The sequence below is a fragment of the Populus nigra genome, chromosome 15 (assembly GCF_951802175.1).
Source record: "Populus nigra chromosome 15, ddPopNigr1.1, whole genome shotgun sequence".
Taxonomy (NCBI): Eukaryota; Viridiplantae; Streptophyta; class Magnoliopsida; order Malpighiales; family Salicaceae; genus Populus; species Populus nigra.
Window position 1 is genome coordinate 12,719,128 of NC_084866.1, and position 22,240 is coordinate 12,741,367.

A 22,240-nucleotide genomic window follows, 5' to 3' on the forward strand; every position below is an offset into this window, starting at 1 on the left:
TTTTAAAATATTTTTTATTTAAAAATATATTAAAATAATATATTTTTTATTTTTTAAAATTTATTTTTAATATTATTACATTAATGTTTTTTTAAAAATAAATTTTAATAAATCTCCATTTATAACAGAATGGGTTGGAGACCAAAATATAGAGAAGAAATGCTCTCTTCGCCGTTTCTTTTTCGATGCTGCTCAAGATCATACAGCGATGTAGCTAAGTCGTTTGCTTCTACAGCTTACCTTAGCTTCTATTTCAGTTCTAAAACATAAAGTGTTGCGTAAAGTTCTCAATATATATATATATATATATATGGGAACCTTAACTCTTAAAAACACACACACAAAAATAAAAGAAGTTGCAAAAGTATACATGAGATATAGGAAAAAGCAGAAATGGTTATCTTTTAATTAAAAAAACAGAAAACACATTTTTAATGCTAAAATGCAATATTTTTAAATTAAGAAAAATTAAAATAACTAGTTTTGAAAATTTTAAAATATTATGCTGAGTTTAGAAAACATATTTTTAAAATTCCTTACCGTTTTTCTTTATAATTTTTAATCTTTTTTCAAATAAAAAAACTAAATGATGAATAGTATTGTATTTTTTATGTACAGTATTTTTTAACAATGAAAATTTTAATTTTTTTAAATATTTTCATAAATTTATTTTTTAAATATAAATATAATGTAAGAGACTTTTTTGAATTAACATGTACAATTTTTTTATCATAATTTTTAATTTAAATAAAATAAAATTTATATTTTATAATTTAATTATCAGAAATATAAAATATTAAGATGATTATCTTATCTTATGTTATATTTTTTATTTTATAATAAATAATTATAATTTCTATTCATTCTTATTTTTCCCGTATAAAAAAATTATTTTTCATTCTTGACAAAGCCCTAAAAAAACACCCAATTTTTTTACCCTTTTCTTTCCTTCTTCTCTTTCGTTTTCACTCGTTCTTTTCATCCTTCCTCCCTTTTCCTTACCCTAGCTGACCAGCCTCCCTTCCCACCACCGCTGGTTGAACTCCAATCCCCATCAACAGCACCTCGCCGGAAAACGGCAACTCTCACTCCTACACCGACCCATAAATAACCATCGTGTCAGCCCTCCCTCGTCTCCACCTCAGCCAGCCACAACAACCACCACAACGACCGCCGAACCGAACCAGCAACCCCACGCCCCTACCTCGCCATCTCCCCCCCTTTATCTTCTTCTCCTTTTCTTTTAATTTTTCGGAAAAACCAAATCCGAACAACCATTCCATCGCCACCCCTCCATTCATCCTCTTTTCCATACCGTAAACGACCCCGACAGCCACCGCGCCAGCAACATTCCCTCGAGCCGATCTCCTCAACCAAAGTGGGCAAAGGTGGAGAAGAAGAAGGCGCAGCTGATCTGACAGGTAAGCTCCTGTCATTTAATGCCTTTATGTCTTTTTGATAAACCTAAATGGATTCGCATTCACAGCTAAAAGAGGCAGAATAAGCCACTTGAAAAGAAGAAGAAATAAAAGATTTGGAAAAGGAAGCCAAAGAAAGCATGAAACAAGACCATTTCATGCCCAGAAAAGATCACCATAAGCTTAAATAGAGCTTGATAGCTTAAAAAACAACAAACCAATACCATAAGTAAGTGGATAGCATAGTAGCAATTCAAACCAACGTTAGCAACATCATAAGAGGGTAAGACGCTAGTGCAATAGATAGAATATCCAAAATAGCGCAGCAAAAAATCAATCTTCTGAGCCCAGGACAGCAGCTCGCTAGGATTCTTAGTTTCCTGAGCAAAAAGATTAATGCTTTATCAAAGACCATCTAAGCCAAACCACTAGAACCTCTAATCTAGACACCTTTTGATTCCCTAAAGAATCTGCCACTCCATTCGCTTCCTAATGGGCATGGACAATGGTTTTACAAACTCTTTTTTCAGTCACCTAATGCCTTTTAGGGAGGTAATTTTAAAATAGGATATAGCCCAATAATGTTTAGATCTGGACGGAAATTTAGAGCTCTAGAAACTTCAACTATTTCAGCCATGTATGAAATCAATTCCCTAAAGCAAGATTTATTGACAACACCATGATGTATTCTAGTTTGCCCAACTAGTTTAGTCATTTATGACTTAAATGTATATTTTAGTTCTTAAATAATCAAAGGCAATGGATTCTCAAAATTGACAGCTTGTAAAAACCAATCAGCTAGGTTTAAGCAAACCAGAAAGTGATGTATAAGGAATGTGGATTCAAGAGAGCAAGGACTATAATCAATGGGGAACGGACCACACCATAAGGCACTATGGTAGTAGATTTTAACCATCTAATACATTCAATTCTATCTAAATAACAGATACAATCTCCAAACATTTGTTCAGAGGATCCAATCTCCTAGATCTAGAGATATAAAACTCCCATTTAAATCTAGAATCATATCCGAAAAAATCATGTCCTAACTACAAGAAATAAACAAAAAGATAGAGAAAAATATCAACCATATTAAAGAAAAGGAAGGAAAAACAATAAAAGGTTGTTGTCGACTTTTTTTAGCTGAGTGTCCCAAACTAGAGTTTGAGAGGAAGTATTTTGTCGAGAAAAGAGAGAAATAAATAGAACTACAGGTTATTTGTTTTCAGTGATATAATACATGTCATAATTTCGTACTAGAAGGAAAGAAGAAGCAAGCTGTAAAACTAAATGAAGTTGAATCTAATAGTAGAGCTCACAGCAAAGCTGCGAAGGAGAATGAAAATGACTATAGGAGTTTTATGTCTTATTATTAATGTATACAGGTTTTGTATTTTCTATAAATTTATAGTTAAATACTACACATATAGAGTTCATGATAAGAATGCCTGTACACCAAAGGTTGTGTGAATACCCCATCGAAGTTTTTTAAAAAATTACCTACCTTCAGAAAAAAAACTTGATCACTTGATAGGATATAAACAGGACAACATCTGCTACAGAACACAGTATAAAAAGCCTAAGGATCATGTTTATTCTATAAAACACATCTCTTAGAATTGATGGAAAAGAATTGAGTCATTGAGAGGAGAAGAGACAAAGTGAAACCCTTATCTTCTTGTAAACAAAACACGCGGATTTGTATTTGTCTCTCGATTGTAGCTGCTTTACATATAGCGATTAGCATCATATTTTAACTAACAGGTAAGTAATGATTAATTAATGCATGGTTTGGTTAGTGAGATATAGTTATGGTTCAGGGTATTTTTTTTTAATGATAAGAGTGTTTTTTTTTTTGGCAGGGGTGCTTCATTGGAGCTATTGAAAAATTGAAAATGTTGTGTAGTGATGGGAAAAAAAAGTTATCCTTTTGTGGATCAATTAAAGATGGAGATTTAGTTATTGTGTACGAGAAGAGAGATGTAATGAAAGCTGTGAAAGTATGTGAGGCATCAGTGCTTCAAAACCGTTTTGGTGTTTTTAAACATTCGGATTGGATCGGAAAGCCTTTTGGGTCCAAGGTTTTAAGTAATAAAGGAGGTTTTGTTTACTTATTAGCTCCAACTCCTGAATTATGGACTCTGGTTTTAAGCCACAGGACTCAGATTCTGTATATTGCTGATATTTCTTTTCTCATTACCTACTTGGAAATTGTTCCTGGTTCTTTGGTGCTGGAGTCTGGAACTGGCAGTGGATCTTTAACCACCTCTCTTGCTAGGGCTGTAGCTCCTACAGGACACGTATATACTTTTGATTTCCATCAACAAAGGGCTGCCTCTGCCAGGTAAACACGCCTCTTACCTTTTTTTCCATCTTATATCTCTCAAGTAAGTCTCAACTCAACTCAACTCATATTAGGTTGTTTTTATTACTTGTTCAAACATGTGAACAATTCAAACTTTAAATATAGAATGAGGCAGCAATAACATTGTGTTTGTTTTGTACTTGATTTCATTGCAATAAGATTAAAGCTTTGCTTTTATTTTTTTAATTTGTTTAGGGAAGATTTTCAAAGCACAGGAGTAGGCTGTTTAGTTACAGTGGGAGTAAGAGATATCCAAGGCGAGGGATTTCCAGATGAGTATTCTGGGTTGGCTGATTCTGTATTTCTGGACCTACCCCAACCATGGCTGGCCATTCTGTCAGCTGGGAAAATGTTGAAACAAGATGGGACTTTGTGCTCTTTTTCACCTTGCATTGAGCAAGTACAACGCACATGTGAAGCTCTAAAATCAAACTTTAGAGGTACATCTATAGTATTGTTGTCTGAACCTCTTTGGCTTTGTACCTATAAAAAGACAGTCTAGCATTCAATAAGATGGAACCGTTCTTTATTTGATTTCTCATACTGTCATGGGGGTTCATCAATTCTTTAGAAAAACACATTTTATTTGTTAAAATTTGTGCAGTCTATATAGGATATTTCTCCGCCCTCTCTTTGCAGTGTTTGCATGATAAAAGTTTTTCTGTATATTTGTTCTGGTCAAGCAGTTTATTATAAGCTCATCCAGCATCTATTTCGGTACACTAATGTGTATGTGTTGGCATATAGATATAAGGACATTTGAGGTTCTCCTTCGGACATTTGAAGTTCACGAAGGGAAAATGGATAGTTGCCAGGGCGATGAAGGTCTTTCTGTTGGGTCTCCTCCGTACAAGAGGAGACAACGGTCAAGTGAAGGAAGCACTGTGCAGGACAGCTCAAGTTCTCCTACAATCAAGGCTAGGCCATGTGCTGATGCCAGGGGTCACACTGGCTATTTGACATTTTCAAGACTCAAATGTCTCTCATGAAGAAACTTCACGTGACAGGTTAGACATCCAAATGTTTATAGCCCTTGTATTTGAGAGGCTAGAAAAGTTTTGAAAGAGAATTTTGCCCAATGGCATTTGGTCAACAATTTTTATTTTCCTTCCGACTTAAAAGATAGGCAGCGAATGCCATAAAACATTTCATCGTGTTCGTGCTTTTGTATCTCACTCTCTTGGCGATTGGGAGGCCACTTGATTCAATCAAGGATAGCAGTAACAGTATATTTTCTGTTTTTGGAAACATTGCTGGTATCAAACAGTGTCCTCTAGGTTTACTAAAATTTTTGTAGAATTTGGGTTCCTGGACCTCGGGCAGAAATTTAGGGTGTGTTTGATACTGTGATAATTTTTTGAATTATGGTTTGAAAAAAATTGATTTAGGATAATCATTTAGTTGTGGCTGGATGGATAAAATGTATATGGTTAAATGGTTAAAACTATAATTGAATAAAAAGCAGTTTTAAGGTGATTCGTTAAAATTGTTTTTGAAAGTGATTTTAATAATAAAATGATATACTTGTAGTAGTTTTGTAGTTTTTGATTTAAATTATTATAAATTGAATTAAATTGTGATGATGATCAAATTTGCAAATGTTATATTATATTGTGATTTTCTTTTAATTTTTGATACGGCATGAAAAATATAATATAAACTTATATTGTAAAAAAGAATCGCAAAATCATAAGGAAAATTTTTTCCATGTATATTTAAGTATTTTAAAATACAAGGTTCAAATAAAAACTCAAATATAATTCATAATTCAAGTACTAAAATACATGTTTTAAATAAAAATTTATATAATTTAAAAATACAATATAATTATTCATGATTATAGATTTTTATTAACTAATAATTAATAAATTTAAAACAAAAAATCAACTGATAGGGTGTGTTAATGTGGTTACGTCTGGCTCATAAAACTGCAAGGAATAAGAATTATACTAACTTTGGTCTAGAGCTTGAATTGTGTGCAAGTAACAAGAATTGTGTGTTGTTTTTTTCCATTATGCATAATTGTCTAAAGAAAGATTAGTGAGCAACTATCCAATTCTAACCATAGTTAGTTCGATTGCCTACTTGGGAAAGTGGGGGGAAAATGAAGAAGGTATGTGCAATGGTATAGCACCGTCTTCACCTTTCTAGGCATTCAATTTTCACCGTTATTTTTTGATCCCAAAAACCAAGTACTCCATGTCTAGGGCTACTGACCCTTTTCAATCTAGAGAAAAAAAATAAATACTTGAATAGACAAGTATATTACTTGAAAGAAATTCATAAATTGAAAAGAAAATAAAAAAAGAACAGTAATTGTAAAATGATCCTTAGCCAGTGCGCAAAAGAAAAAAAGGAAGAAATACAGAATAACTTACAATTGCTGGCGGAGAGGATGTTACTGTCTGGAACTTGTGATGGCTAGGGAAGAGGACGCAGTCAAAAATAAAAATAAAAAGAGAGGGCTGTTGGTGATGGTTGATTGTTAAACGATTGAGAGAAAGAAATTAAGAGCCTAGGGTAAATGTTGCATGGGTGGCTGGTGCTGGTGCTGGTGCTGAGGGCTGGAGGTGAAAAATTGGTGCAGTATATATACTTTAGTTGAAATTGTAAAACTGATTTTAAAATTGTGATTTTACCCGAATTGTAGTATGATTTTAATGATTTTTGAGTTTTTAAAGTGATTTTACACTTTTAACATGTATTGACTCATAAAATTATGTAAAATAATTTTACGAGTTTAATATATATTGACTCATAAAATTATAACATGATGAAATTTTTTAGATGAACATGCTAAGTTAATTAAAATTTCATTCAATTTAATTTGAACCTATCCATATTAACTAAATCCCAAGTTCACCTAAGTTGGAATAAGTCACCTAAGTTGGAATAAGTTTAATAAAAATGGGAGTATTTGTTACCATTAAATTAATTAACCCATTGCTTTCATGATGTATACGGATGCAATGCTAACAGTTGCGAATTTCGTCGAAGAATTAATTGCCGAAGGAAGAATACTTTGTTGTACGTGGAAAATTATTCCATTTGAATGTGAAATTGCAATTCAATTACCCAGAAATCACGGCTGATAGACAAGATAAGAAGCAGTGTTTTTTTTTCAAAGATGGGACCGCCGTGTAATGAACCGCAAATGGCAACGTACAGGGCGGTGTCCTATAAAGAGCCCTTGGCTCCTAAAATGTATTCGATACAATAAATTCAAGCAGAAACAGAGGAGGAAATGGGGTTAAACAGGTTCTCTCTAGCAGTAGTGGTGATGATGATGATTAATGCCATGCTTCCATTAGAAGGGTGTTTAGAGGAAGAAAGGATTGCTCTTTTGCAAATCAAGACTTCCATTTTTGATCCAAGTCGCATGGGATCCCCGCTACTCTCCTGGGGAGAGGATACTCTCTGTTGTAATTGGGCAGGAGTTACCTGCGATTCCATTACAGGACGAGTTATCGTAATCTTTCTTTACAACGCAAGAGGTTGGTTCATAGATCCTTCAAAGGGAGTTTGGGACCGAAATGCTTCAATGGGAGATTGGTACCTAAATGCAACCATGTTTCTTCCCTTCCAAGAACTCAATATTCTTGGCTTGAGTAATAATGATATAGCTGGCTGTGTTCCGAATGAAGGTTTGCCTCTTAATTAAAGATTGCATTTTTCGTTATTTTAGCACGGAAATTCATATACATACATATATACATACATATATATTCTAATTAATCAAATAATCTTTTAGGTTTAAACCATAACAACTAATTACTAGAAATCTTGCATGCAGGTTTCGAAAGACTATCAAGACTTGCCAAATTGGAGTCTCTCTATTTAGGACTCAATAACTTCAACAATAGCATCCTATCATCCTTCAAAGGCCTTTCTTCTCTTAAACATCTATATCTTGAGAGTAACCAATTGAAAGGATCAATAGATATCAAAGGTGAGAAACACACACTCACATAAAGTTATGAATCGATACTAACAACGGGCCTAAAAGTTTCCTTAATTTATTGCTACTCAGAATTTGATTCATTGAGCAAGCTACAGGAGCTAGACCTGAGCCGAAATGAGATCCAAAATCTTGTGACCTCGACAGGTATCACCTACTTAAATCCTCCTACATTTGATTGCATGTTTCTATACCTCACGACCTAACCTTGTACTGCTTCAAATATATATATTGAAACTGAAGATAAAACTGAATATTTAGAAATTGAATGCAATTTATTTTTGAAATTAATCACTAACTGTTTGCTATAAATATCATGCAGGCTCTGGAGGACTATCAAGGCTTACTAAATTAGAGACTCTTGATTTAAGCTCAAATAAAATCAATGATAGCACCTTATCATTTCTTAAAGGGCTTTCATCTCTCAAACATCTATATCTTAATAACAACCAGTTAAAAGGATCAATAGATATGAAAGGTAAGGCTCACACAAACATATCATATCAGAAACATCAAAATCTTGATAACAAATTATTGAAAGGATCAAGAGATTCGACACGAAATGTTAGACATACATATATTCTATTCTTTGGTATGTTACAATATGAAGTTATGAACCGATCCCCATAACCTTCAATCTGAAAATAACAGGCCTAAAAGTATTATGTTAACTAATTAGTATTGTTTGCTCAATTTCTTGCTACTCAGAATTTGATTCATTAAGCATGTTGGTGGAGCTACGACTAGGAGGAAATGAAATCCAAAATTTTGCGACCTCAACAGGTACGAATTAATTAAGGTGCCTCTTTCCATTTCTTTTTTTTCTTTTTGGCATTGTCATAAAGGGTAAAACCTGAAAATTCTTCACCCAACTCTTTGCTTATTCTGGATTTTAAATTAACCTCACCCATGCCGTAATACTATATATATCATGCAGGTTTTGAAAGATCACTAAGGCTTAACAAATTGGAGATTCTTGAATTGAGCTTCAACAAAATTAATGACAGCACCCTATCATTCCTGGAAGGGCTTTCATCTCTCAAACATCTAAATCTTGATAACAACCAATTGAAAGGATCAATAGACATTAAAGGTTAGTTACATACATACATACATATATATTTCTCTTTACAAGTGTTTAGTGATAAGATGATTTTATTTAATTTTTTGTTTGTAATTTTAGAATATAGTCTTGAAATCACCTACCTAATTGTTGGGAAAACTCGGGACAACTAACCGGATCAATTAAGCGGAATACATTCACAATTCACAAGTCCCAATCCTTTTTCCCTCTTTGTGCAGTAAAAAACAGATTCAAACAATGATCAAATATAATGCAAATAATCACACAAATTAACACCAAGATTTTTACGTGGAAAACCCGATGCGGGAAAAACCACGGGACCGGAGTCCACCTAAAAACTTCCACTATCACAAATAATGGGTTCACAACTGTTCTTCCTCAGATTCAACTAAGAGATACAACATATATATCATCAAGAACTACTTATTCTCGGATTACAACAAGATTAAAGGAGAATTATTTGAGAAAAACTCACAAAACTGACAGCCCCGTTTTCTGTCAAAACGGCCAGCTTCCACACCACCAATCTTCGATCCAACCGTCCAGAATGAAGAGGAATGTGTCTAGAAGCTGCTGTCAAAATCTCAGCCCGATCCAACGGTGAACGAGCTGGAAATCAAAGAACGAACACAGGCTGCTCTGCTGCCTCTTCTTCTCTTTTCTCTTGTTTTTCTCCCGTTTTTGCTACTGCCTCTACAGTGGCAGCTCCTCTATTAATTCAAAGAGATAGCCTTGCCTTGCTGTCTCTTACTAATTAATGTGGTGGTCCCACCATCACATGGTGCGGGACCACACACAACAAATCTCCCCCTCACGCACCATGTGAGGAATTCGCCATACTGGCGATCAACATGTAAGCTTCAATTTAGGAGGCTCTGATAAGCCTGCTTCCCTTCTACAAAACTCAAACTTCTCTCTCGGTAGAGGTTTGGTCATCATATCTGACACGTTGTCATCAGTATGGATCTTCTCAACAACAAATGACTTCATCTCCATAGCATCTCGAATCCATTGATATCTAACTTCAATGTGCTTTGACCGAGAGTGAAAAGTAGGATGTTTACTGAGATGGATTGCACTTTGACTATCACAGTGCAACACAAAGTTCTCTTGAACTAGGCCAAGTTCATGTAAGAACTTCTTCATCCATAACAACTCTTTGCCCCCTTCAGTAAGAGCAATATATTCAGCCTCTGTAGTGGATAATGCCACACATTTTTGCAACCTTGATTGCCATGAGACTGCTCCCCCTGCAAACTTCATCAAGTATCCTGATGTGGACTTTCTAGAATCAACATCACCAGCCATATCTGCATCTGTGTATCCATCCAACACAGGTTTATCATTTCCAAAACATAAGCTGAAACTAGAAGTACCTTTGAGATACCTAAGTATCCATTTCACTGCTGACCAGTGTTCTTTACCGGGATTGGAGAGGAACCGACTAACCACACCAACTGCATGAGCTATATCCGGCCTTGTGCAAACCATGGCATACATCAAGCTACCAACTGCGGATGCATAAGGAACCTTTTCCATCTCATCTCTTTCTTCATCACTTGAAGGACACTGCTTAGAACTTAGTTTAAAGTGGCTTGCAAGTGGAGAACAAACTGGTTTGGAGTTGCTCATGTTGAATCTCTCAAGTACCTTTTGGACATATCTCTCCTGAGATAGCCAAAGTTTCTCCTTCTTCCTGTCACGTGTGATCTTCATGCCAAGAATCTGTTTTGCCGGTCCTAAGTCTTTCATTGCAAAAGACTTGTTTAACTCTTCCTTCAACATCTGAATCTTCTTAGCATCATGGCCAACAATCAACATATCATCCACATACAACAGGAGAATAATAAAGTTTCCATCTGGAAACCTTTTCATAAATACACAATGATCAGAAGTGGTCCTGTCATAACCATGATCCACCATGAAAGAATCAAACTTCTTGTACCATTGTCTTGGAGCTTGCTTTAATCCATATAGGCTCTTTTTCAACTTGCAAACTAACTGCTCTTTACCTTTTGCTTCAAAACCTTCAGGCTGCTCCATGTAGATTTCCTCATCTAAATCACCATGGAGAAAGGCAGTTTTCACATCAAGTTGCTCAACTTCAAGATTCAAACTAGCAGCTAAGCCAAGCACAACTCGGATTGAAGACATCTTGACCACTGGTGAAAAGATTTCTTCAAAATCAATACCCTTCTTCTGACCGAAACCTTTCACAACCAATCTTGCCTTGTACCTTGGTTGTGAGCAATGTTCATCAATTTTTAACCTGAACACCCATTTGTTCTTGAGTGCTCTCTTACCTTTAGGAAGCTTCATTAACTCAAAGGTATGGTTTTCATGCAAGGATTTCATCTCTTCTTGCATTGCTTTCAACCACTCACTTTTCTTCTCATGTGACATGGCTTCATCAAAGCATTCTGGCTCTCCCCCGTCAGTAACCAGCACATACTCATGAGGAGAGTATTTGGTGGAAGGTTGGCGAGGTCTAGTTGACCTCCTCAATTGTGGCTCATCTGGAGCTTCCTGCATAACCTGTTCAGGAATAACATCAATATCATCATTAGCTGATTCAAGATCACCAACTAATGGCTCATTAAGAAAACCACCATTTTCATCATTTTGCAAGTCTCCCCCATGATTAGCAGGCATCAAAGATAACTGTGGAGTAGGTGCTGGATTTGAATTAGATGGAATAAAAGTAGTAGATTCTGTTTTCTCCTTCAGTTCAAAGTCTTCAATGGTTTGATCTTCAAAGAAGATAACATCTCTGCTTCTCACAATTTTCTTCTCCTTTGGATCCCATAACCTATAACCAAACTCATCATCTTCAGAGCCCAAGAAAATACACTGCTTTGTCTTGCTATCAAGCTTAGACCTTTCATCCCTTGGAACATGTACAAATGCTCTGCATCCAAACACTCTCAAGTGTGCATAGGAAACATCCTTTCCTTTCCAAACTCTATCTGGAACATCAAACTCAAGAGGAACTGATGGAGAAAGGTTGATCATGGCAACTGCAGTCTTCATTGCCTCACCCCAAAAGGACTTAGGCAGCTTTGCATGAGAGAGCATACATCTAATTCTTTCAACAATTGTTCTGTTCATTCTCTCAGCCACTCCATTCTGTTGTGGAGTCTTAGGAACTGTCTTCTCTAACTTGATGCCATGTTCCCTGCAGTACTTCTCAAAAGGACCCCTGTATTCACCACCATTATCTGCTCGAACACATTTCAGCTTTCTACCAGTTTCTCTTTCAACTCTAGCATGGAAATCCTTAAAGACATCAAACACCTGATCTTTGGATTTCAAACAAGTGGCCCAAATCTTCCTGGAGTGATCATCAATAAAACTAACAAAGTACAATGCACCTCCAAGAGACTTATCAATCATTGAGCAAACATCAGTATGAACTAAATCAAGAACATGTGACCTTCTATGTGAAGGTGATCTTTGAAATGCAACTCTATGTTGTTTACCAACTAAACAATGAGTACATGTGTTCAAGTTCATACCTTTTAAAGGAAGGTAATTCTTCTTGGCAAGGATTCCAAGGCCTTTCTCACTCAAATGTCCAAGCCGCTTATGCCATAAATCAGTAGAGCAATCTTCAATTGCATTTACCTCCCCTTTGATCACCTTGGCTTGTGACATGTAGAGACCCATCTTCTTCCCTTTAGCAATAATTAGGGAATTTCTGGAGAGCTTCCATTTACCATCTCCAAAGTAACTGTGATAGCCTTCTTCATCAAGAGTACCAGTAGAGATCAAATGTAGGCGCATATCAGGCACATGCCTAACATCTTTGAGTAGCAACTTGCACCCAGTATTAGTTTCCAACCAAATATCTCCAATGCCCACAACACTAGCCATCCCTTGATTTCCCATCCTAACTTGACCAAAGTCACCAGCAATGTAGGATGTGTAAAAATCATGTCGGGGTGTAACATGGTAAGAAGCTGCTGAATCTGCAACCCAGGTGGTATCTTGACATGCAAGATTAACACAGCCATCATCACACACAATAGCAACATCACCATCAGACACAACTGCAGCTGTCCCGTTCTCTTCATTCTTGTCTTCATCTCTACCCTTTTTATCTCTCTTATACTTTCTGCAATCTTTTTGCATATGCCCAGGCTTGTCACAATAATAACACTTAAAACCCTTCCTTGACTGAGATCTTCCTCTTGGCTTCCATTTGCCTTTTCTATTGCTGGATTCTCCATCTTGCTTGCCGTGAGAGAACCTGCTTTGACTCCTCCCTCGACTTTCTGTAACAAGTACATGAGACTCGGAAGTGCTTGTCCCTTTCCTCCTCTTCTCTTCATTGAGGATACAATCCTTCACTGTTTTCAAAGTGAGCTTTCCATTCGGAGTAGAATTGCTAAGTGACACTACCAAAGTCTCCTAACTATCCGGCAATGAACTCAATAGGATTAATGCTTGAATTTCATCGGCTAACTCAAGGTTCATCAATGACAGCTGATTCAAGAACCCTTGGAATACATTTATATGAACTGAAGCATCTTCACCATCTCTATACTTCAAATTCACAAGGTCTCTAATTACAAAAACCTTGTTTTGTGCACTCTCCTTGGCAAATGTTTCTTCCAACATCTTCCAAACTTTATAGCAATCATGTTCTTGAGAAATATGATTAATGGACTTAGAAGATACCCATTTTCTAACATTAGCGGTAGCCTTTCTATTTAGTCCATTCCATTTTGCATCATCCATGTCATCAGACTTTATTCCTTTACATTCAATCGGCAAAGCCAAATCATTGCAATATAAGTGATCCTCCATCATTGTTTTCCACAGAAAATAATTTGAGGAAGTGAGCTTTATCATGCCCGAATCTTCCTTTTCCATTTTAACTGCACAAGAACTCAATCTACACAACCAAATGCTCTGATACCACTTTGTTGGGAAAACTCGGGACAACTAACCGGATCAATTAAGCGGAATACATTCACAATTCACAAGTCCCAATCCTTTTTCCCTCTTTGTGCAGTAAAAAACAGATTCAAACAATGATCAAATATAATGCAAATAATCACACAAATTAACACCAAGATTTTTACGTGGAAAACCCGATGCGGGAAAAACCACGGGACCGGAGTCCACCTAAAAACTTCCACTATCACAAATAATGGGTTCACAACTGTTCTTCCTCAGATTCAACTAAGAGATACAACATATATATCATCAAGAACTACTTATTCTCGGATTACAACAAGATTAAAGGAGAATTATTTGAGAAAAACTCACAAAACTGACAGCCCCGTTTTCTGTCAAAACGGCCAGCTTCCACACCACCAATCTTCGATCCAACCGTCCAGAATGAAGAGGAATGTGTCTAGAAGCTGCTGTCAAAATCTCAGCCCGATCCAACGGTGAACGAGCTGGAAATCGAAGAACGAACACAGGCTGCTCTGCTGCCTCTTCTTCTCTTTTCTCTTGTTTTTCTCCCGTTTTTGCTACTGCCTCTACAGTGGCAGCTCCTCTATTAATTCAAAGAGACAGCCTTGCCTTGCTGTCTCTTACTAATTAATGTGGTGGTCCCACCATCACATGGTGCGGGACCACACACAACACTAATTGGTACTAAATAATCAAAACAGATGTTATACATGAAAATAATAAAAGTCCCTTACAATAATTACTATTTTTTTCGTAGAATATTCTTAATAATTTATACATGGAATATTAGAAGAACTAAAAAAGATATGTAAGAAAATAACATTTAATACATGGAATTAGGATATCTTTAATAGTCGATATGTAAGAAAAGAACATTTAATACATGGAATTAGGATATCTTTAATAGTCTGTCATTAAAATAACATGGACATGGATTTTTTTTAGATGAATATAAGAATAAGGATTCTATATTTATTTTTGGATATCAATGAAAAAATAGTATCTACAAAAGCGTTTTTTTTTTTTAAAAATTAAGCTAGTGTATAATAGCAAGCCTTTCTCCCATTATCTATAATTGAAGGCTACTCTGCTTAGCTCAATATAAATAGATTTTCTCATTCTCCTCCGGTCTATATAAATGTACCTATGCATATGGTGATAATAAAACCCCAAAACATTAAAGCGTAATAATGTCCTCCAGTCCTCAGGTGAAAGCTCTCCTTTAAATTTAAAACTTGCATATTCTGAGATGATATGTGTAACTAACAACCTTCCAGTTTGATCTCGATAATCTATTTTTTTTCTTTTTTAATTTTATATCTGACTCTTTAAAATTTCAAAATAGCCCTTTAATTTTATTTTTCAGATTTAATCATTTGTTTTATTTTAAATAATTTATAGAATTGGATTTTTTATTTAATTTTATCCTCTGATTTTTTTTATCTGTTAGATTTAGTCATAATTCTTTTGATTGTTTTTTTTAATTACTTTCTTAATTGAATTTGTTTTTTAATTGGATCACTTAACATTATGTCAAGTTCGATCCTTATTCTTTTAATTGATATTTGTTTTGTTTTAGATCTTTTTTTATGAATTTTTTTTTTCAATTTTTTTTTCAACATTTTATTGATCGAGAGTTTGACTTCATGATTTCTTCAAGTTTGCCTTCTAGGAGATAATTCTTGCTTTAAGACTCGAGTCACGAGTTTGGAAGGTTAGCCCAGGTTGATTCAAGTCTTTTTTTACAATTAATTTTTTCAATTTCATCCTTTTATGCATGAGATTATCCTGATCTCATGTGTCAAGTCATGAGTTTCAAGTTAACCTCAGTTGACCCAATAAAATTTTGTTTCGTTTGATTTATCTGTTGTTGTTGCTTATTTTTTCTTATCATATTATTAAATTAATAGAGCTTATTAAATCCAATAAAATTAATGACCTGACTCTCAAATTTCTCTTGCTTATTTAAAAGTGTTATCATCATTCAAGAATCCCTTTTTTTTACGTTATAAAAAATTTGATCTTTATTTTTTTAATTGATATTTTTTTGTTTTTAGATCGTTTTTTTATTAAAATTTTCCTTTTAAATTTTATCCATTTGCATTTTATTGATCGGGATTTTGTTGATCTAGAATTTGGCTTCATGATTTTTTAGATTTGCCTTTATGAAATAATTAATTCTGGTCTGAGGATCTGGTAACGGGTTTAAAAAGTTAACTCGAGTTGACTTGGGTCTTTTTTTACAATTGATTTTTTTATTCCATCCTTGTTCATGGGGTTACCCAGATGTTATATGTTGGGTCGCAAATTTCATGAGTTAATCTATGTTAACTCAGGCCAATTTTGTTTGTTATATTTATTTATTGCTATTAAATTAACTGAGCTTATTATAAAATCAGTGAACTGACTCTCAAATTTATCTTTTTTTTATACGCTTTCCTTGCCTAAGAATATTTTATTATTTACCTTATAAAAAGTTTGTTCAACCCGCAACTTAGCGCAGGACAACAATCTAGTTTCTACTATATGTTGAATATAAAAAGAGCCTCCATTCATCCTATGTTGCTCGCCTTCACACATCTATTCTGAATTGATCCTTATAGGCTTCAATTCCAAAACAATATGCCCTTTAATTTTGTACTAATAAACTAGTTTTGCCTAACTTCTTACTACTTATAAATTGATTCTATAAGCGTGTTGTAGAATCTTGTAGTCTGCATTAAATTGTATGCTGAATTTATTTTAACATGGATACTTTTCAGGCCTTTGTGAGTTAAAACAACTCCAGGAGCTTGATATCAGCTACAACGATCTCAATGGTCTGCCTTCTTGTCTCACAAATTTAAACAACCTTCAAGTTTTAGATATCTCTTTCAACAAATTTTCTGGGAATATATCCTTGAGCCTCATTGGAAGTCTCACATCCATTCGAGATCTAAAACTGTCAGACAATCACTTCCAAATACCAATCTCACTTGGCCCATTTTTTAACCTTTCAAACCTCAAGAATTTGAATGGTGACCATAATGAGATATACAAGTCAACAGAGCTGGTACACAATTTGATTCCAAGGTTCCAGTTACAGAGGCTTTCTTTGGCATGTCATGGATTCGGTGGGACATTTCCGAAATTCCTTTACTATCAGCATGACCTTCAATTTGTTGATCTCTCACACATCAAAATAACAGGAGAATTTCCAAGCTGGTTGTTACAGAATAACACAAAACTTGAAGATCTTTATTTGGTCAACAGTTCTCTTTCAGGATCTTTGCAATTACCAAATGATTCCCATGTGAATTTGTCACGTTTGGATATCTCAAGAAATCACATCCAAAATCAAATTCCCACTAAAATTGGGGCATATTTCCCGTGGTTAGAGTTCTTAAACATGTCTAGAAATTATTTCAGTGGTAGCATTCCCTCTTCGATAAGCAATATGAGCTCATTGGGAGTCTTGGATTTGTCCAATAATCGTTTGTCAGGCAACATACCCGAGCAGTTGGTTGAAGGCTGTTTATCATTACGTGGTCTCGTGCTTTCAAATAATCATTTGAAAGGCCAGTTTTTCTGGAGAAGTTTCAACTTAGCATACTTGACCGACCTGATATTAAGTGGGAATCAGTTAACAGGGATTCTTCCAAATAGCTTGTCTAATGGTTCTAGATTGGAAGCATTGGATGTCAGTCTCAACAATTTATCTGGTAAGATACCGAGATGGATAGGGTATATGTCTTCTCTTCAATATTTAGACCTTTCAGAGAACAATCTTTATGGAAGTCTACCGTCCAGCTTTTGTTCTTCAAGGACGATGACAGAAGTTTATTTATCTAAAAATAAACTAGAAGGATCACTGATTGGTGCACTCGATGGCTGCCTGTCGCTGAATAGATTAGATCTGAGCCATAATTATTTTGGAGGTGGCATTCCCGAGTCAATTGGTTCTTTGTTAGAGTTGAGCTTTCTTCTTTTAGGTTATAATAATCTAGAAGGTAAAATCCCAAGCCAACTCTGCAAACTAGAGAAATTAAGCTTGATTGATCTTTCTCATAATCATCTGTTCGGTCATATTCTTCCATGCCTACAACCTACCAGCAAGTGGCAGAGGGAAAGGGAAACATCTTTAAATCCTTCAGGCAATTCTCTAGGTCGTGAGAACAGGGAACCACAGATAGTATTTCCTGTTCCCGCCGTGGAAGACCCTTCTATGAATAAATCTGTAGAGTTTACAACAAAGAGCATATCCTATTCATTCAAGGGAATCATCCTCAAGTACATCTCCGGTATCGATCTCTCCTGCAACAATTTGACAGGAGAGATTCCTGTTGAGCTTGGAAACCTCAGCAACATCCAGGTGTTGAATCTATCCCATAATAGTTTAACAGGTCCAATACCACCTACATTTTCAAACTTAAAGGAAATTGAAAGCCTGGATCTTTCCTACAACAACTTGAACGGGGAAATTCCTCGTCAGCTTCTCGACTTAAACTTCCTATCTGCTTTCAGTGTAGCCCACAATAACTTATCTGGCAAAACGCCAGAGATGGTTGCACAATTCTCAACATTCAACAAGTCTTGCTATGAGGGAAATCCGTTGCTTTGTGGACCACCACTCGCCAGAAATTGTACTCCGCCATCACCGCTGCCAAGGTCTCAGACTCATAAAAAAGAAGAAAATGGCGTTATTGATATGGAGGCTTTCATTGTGACATTTTCAGTGGCATACATCATGGTCCTGTTGACAATAGGTTCAGTTCTGTACATAAACCCACGTTGGCGACGAGCATGGTTTTACTTTATTGGGGAGAGCATCAATAATTGCTATTACTTTCTTGTGGACAATCTACCTGTGCCAGCCAGGTTCAGACGATTTCAGCCTTGTGTCTAAAATGGTATTGACTTTGTGTATTCTGTTTAGTGTTTACGTTTTATTTCATGATTGATCAATAAATCCGAACCCTTTCATGTGCAATTTGGAAATCTCTGTTGCAGATGTATGGAATTTGCAGACATGTGGGCGATTGACAAACTGAATTTCATTGGATGAAGGTAAGAAAATCTCCGCAAGTAATATTTTCGTTATGTGCTTCTAGGGCATGCATGGTGCTCAATTGTCTATGGAGCTAGAAAGAAAGAAACATCAAAGTTCATAGTGGGACTGGTGCATCCGGAAGGTCTGCCAAGGTCTGGGTAATGATTCAAATGGTTAGATGCACGCTTGATAATTCCAGATTTCCAATATTTTCAGTAATCATGATCAAATCTAAGGAATTGAAATTTTAGATTTGAATTTTATTTTCCCGTAGAGTATCCATGACAAAAGCTCAACAGCCAGAGTTCGTATTTCCTTTATTTCTTATGAACAAATCAAGCATGCAGTAGATCTTGCTCTTGTCTTAATTTTCTTAAGATGTGTACTATAAGAGTATCCATTTACCGTAATCATGTTCGGGGACACTTCACATTGCTAATTAAATTCACTTAACATATAATTCAAGAATTAAACTAATGGAAATCCATCTTTCTTGTAGCTAAGGAACTCAATCAACAAATTAGCATTCAAACTCAATTGCTAAAGTTGTAAGATGTGAATGTTCATCACACTAATTGGAACATTTCGATCTATTTCAAAAACTAACCACACGAGACGATTAATGCATGTAATTTTTTTTTCCACTTATAACTTGTTTTCTTTCAGCTTTAAAGTCAAATAACAAAAGGGTGCTTAAATGTTAATTTTTAAATATAGTAAAGATGTGATATAGTGTAACTAGAAAATATAAAAGTGATTTTTTTCTTACATCTTAAAATTATTTTGAAAATGTTTTGTCATTTACAAAATTTTTATATAGAATTATATCTTTAGAATAGGATCAAATATTTGAAGTTATTAGCCAATTACTCTATGTTGCGGATATGATTTGAATTTAATTTTTAGCGTTAAAAAAGAATGTGCACGTATTGTGAACATATTTTTTGATATCATGAAAAAAATTAATTGAGAATTAAAAACTTAATCTGTACATTTAATAAAATAAATTGAAAATTATATAAATCAATAAATAATAATTTTTTTATTAATACTAACTAATTAAGAACTAAAATAGAAAATTGAAAGATATTTGATCTTGTGAGTGGAGTGCTCTTTGATTTTTTTTATTATATGAAAAGAAATTGGTTTTTTTAATAATTTAAATTTTATAGAGAGAATATAATTGTTAGTATAAATTCTCTTTTTATTATTAATATATTTTTAACAAATAATACCGATATCTTTTTTTAGATTAGAAATTAACTTGGAATTGTACATGTAACATAGCACGGGTACACTACCTAGTTGCTTGTATAAACGAGATTACAGTCTCAAAAGCATGTCATGAAGTGCTATAATGTATACTAAAAATAGAGTTTCAACATTAAAAAAAATCACAAATTTGAATTTGAAATCTCTTATAAGAACTCTCAATATCGTAAATCTTTATATTATAATTTATGGTTCCATATACATATAATATTAGCCCCTCATTGCGAACACAATGAGACTGGATGCTAAATAATTGATACAGAGTATTTTTTTTTTCTAAACACATTATTTATTTAAATATAAATATAAATGTCAGATTGAACTGAAAGTTTTTTAAAAGATTTTAGAAATTAATTTTTTCTAACCATTCAAGGTCAAAAAGGCATTCAAATAATTAAGACCCAAAAATTATTGTTCATGATTTATAATATTTTTCTAGTTGATTTATATTTTTTTCTTATTTAATTTAGATTTTTTTTTAGATTTGCAAATAATTTTTTTGGGTGTTTTCTGGTCATTTTAATATATTAATACAAAAAATAAATCTTAAAAAATAACAAAAAAACTATTATTTCAATGCATTTAAAAAAAATATTTAAAAAAACAATTATTATTACAATATCAAACAAGCTTTTATACCTAAAAAATAGGTAATTAAATTGGTTGTAGTGCTTTCCCTTTATTTTTAAGTTTAATAGTAACTATTCATTTTTATTTTAGACCACAAGTATAGTATTATTTCAATTATCCAACATACTCAGCCCTTTACTTTTTAATATTGTTTTTACATATTTAACACTTTACCATCGAATTTTACTCATTTAATAGTTTTCTTCAATATTTTACCAAACACAACTTAAAAAATGATAAATGATATCATTGGCGTGGGTGAGAGTCCGATATTAATCACATATATATCTCATGGAACTTGGATTAAATTTTGTTATGAAACTTGAATTTGTCATATTAACTTCTTGTTTTTCAAACATGTTTAAAAAAAGAAAATTGAAAAAAACAATAAATAAATCAGGAAGTGAAATGACAACAAGAAAAAAGAAAAGGGATCAAAATTGAACATTATGTGAGTCTAAAGGGATACAAATAGATAGGAATAAGAAGATAGAGGATAAGGAGAAGTGAAAAGATAATTCCAGTGAGAACAAGTTAGAATGGATGTTGTTTTTTTAATTATATAATCAACTTTTTATATAAAACTCTGAATATTAATTAGAATTTTTATTTACCTTAACTAGGTGACTAGTTTTTATCTATTTTTATACTTGGTGTCCGTTTATTTTTGTGTATTAAAAGTGTTTTTGAAAATAATTTTATTTTTATTTTTTTATTTAAAATTAATTTTTTTATGTTTTTAGATTGTTTTAATATTAAAATAAAATTTTAAATATAAAAATAATATTATTTTAATATATTTTTAAATAATAAATATTTTAAAAATCAATAGTTGTGTAAATATAAACCAGGTTTTTTTCATTAAAATGTACCATGAAATAAACAAAAGCAAAAGGAAGAGTGGAAGCAACGTGACAGGTAGAGGGGCAAAGGTGGAGGCATGTTAAAGGTTTGGGTGGGTTATAATCCGGGTTAAGATTTTATTAATAGAGAAAAGTAATAGAGAAAAGTAAAGGGAAAATATAAAAAAAATCTAAGAAAAAAAAAAGAAAAGTAAGAGAATAACTTGTAAATTTACAAATTCCAACTTATAAAACACTAATTTAAGAAAGAATCAAGTGAATGAAAGATGAATTAAGAGAGGAAAAAAATTTAATTACTTTATTTTCTAGTTGACATGAGATTATTATTTTATCCCGGTAGAGGGGTTGTTAGAATATCGATTCAAATTCGATTATAGATGAATTATATTCCACAAAACATCGAAGGATGTAATTTCAATAAAGAGTTTATTTTTACTTTCACTTTAATTTTATGTATTTTTAAATTTATTTTTTAATGTTTTGGATAATGTATTTAAATTAAAACTTTTCTATTAACTTCAAAAATTAATATACATAAATTAATAATTAATTTTAAAAAATATTTATATATTTATTTAATAGTTGAGTAAAAATTCCTAGCCGCCCTTGGAGAGGGACACTCAAACGTGTTACCATTGAATTAATGGACCTCTTGCTGTCACTGTTCTTGATGTCCATTGATGCAAATGCCGAAG

The 22,240-nt window shown here is 33.7% G+C and overlaps 2 protein-coding genes and 1 long non-coding RNA gene across 3 annotated transcripts; 2 read left to right on the forward strand and 1 right to left on the reverse strand.

Annotated features, from left to right (window-relative positions):
* The first annotated feature begins 911 nt into the window (after positions 1-911).
* Positions 912-5,031, forward strand: LOC133673872 (uncharacterized). Its single transcript, XM_062094797.1, has 4 exons — positions 912-1,421; positions 3,281-3,762; positions 3,979-4,223; positions 4,531-5,031. Exons 2-4 carry the CDS (start codon positions 3,314-3,316, stop codon positions 4,770-4,772), a joined length of 936 nt encoding a protein of 311 aa, XP_061950781.1. The 5' UTR covers positions 912-1,421; positions 3,281-3,313; the 3' UTR covers positions 4,773-5,031.
* A 1,729-nt stretch (positions 5,032-6,760) lies between these two features.
* Positions 6,761-19,190, forward strand: LOC133674286 (cuscuta receptor 1-like). Its single transcript, XM_062095332.1, has 8 exons — positions 6,761-7,427; positions 7,577-7,732; positions 7,814-7,888; positions 8,064-8,219; positions 8,450-8,524; positions 8,679-8,834; positions 16,514-18,640; positions 18,741-19,190. The coding sequence occupies exons 1-7, from the start codon at positions 7,028-7,030 to the stop codon at positions 18,634-18,636; spliced, it is 3,141 nt and encodes a 1,046-aa protein (XP_061951316.1). The 5' UTR covers positions 6,761-7,027; the 3' UTR covers positions 18,637-18,640; positions 18,741-19,190.
* On the reverse strand, positions 13,774-14,415 carry LOC133673700 (uncharacterized). The gene is made up of 2 exons (XR_009835042.1): positions 14,100-14,415; positions 13,774-13,832 (listed from the first exon to the last, which is right to left on the reverse strand). It is a non-coding gene; the product is annotated as an uncharacterized LOC133673700 (long non-coding RNA).
* Positions 19,191-22,240: the final 3,050 nt, after the last annotated feature.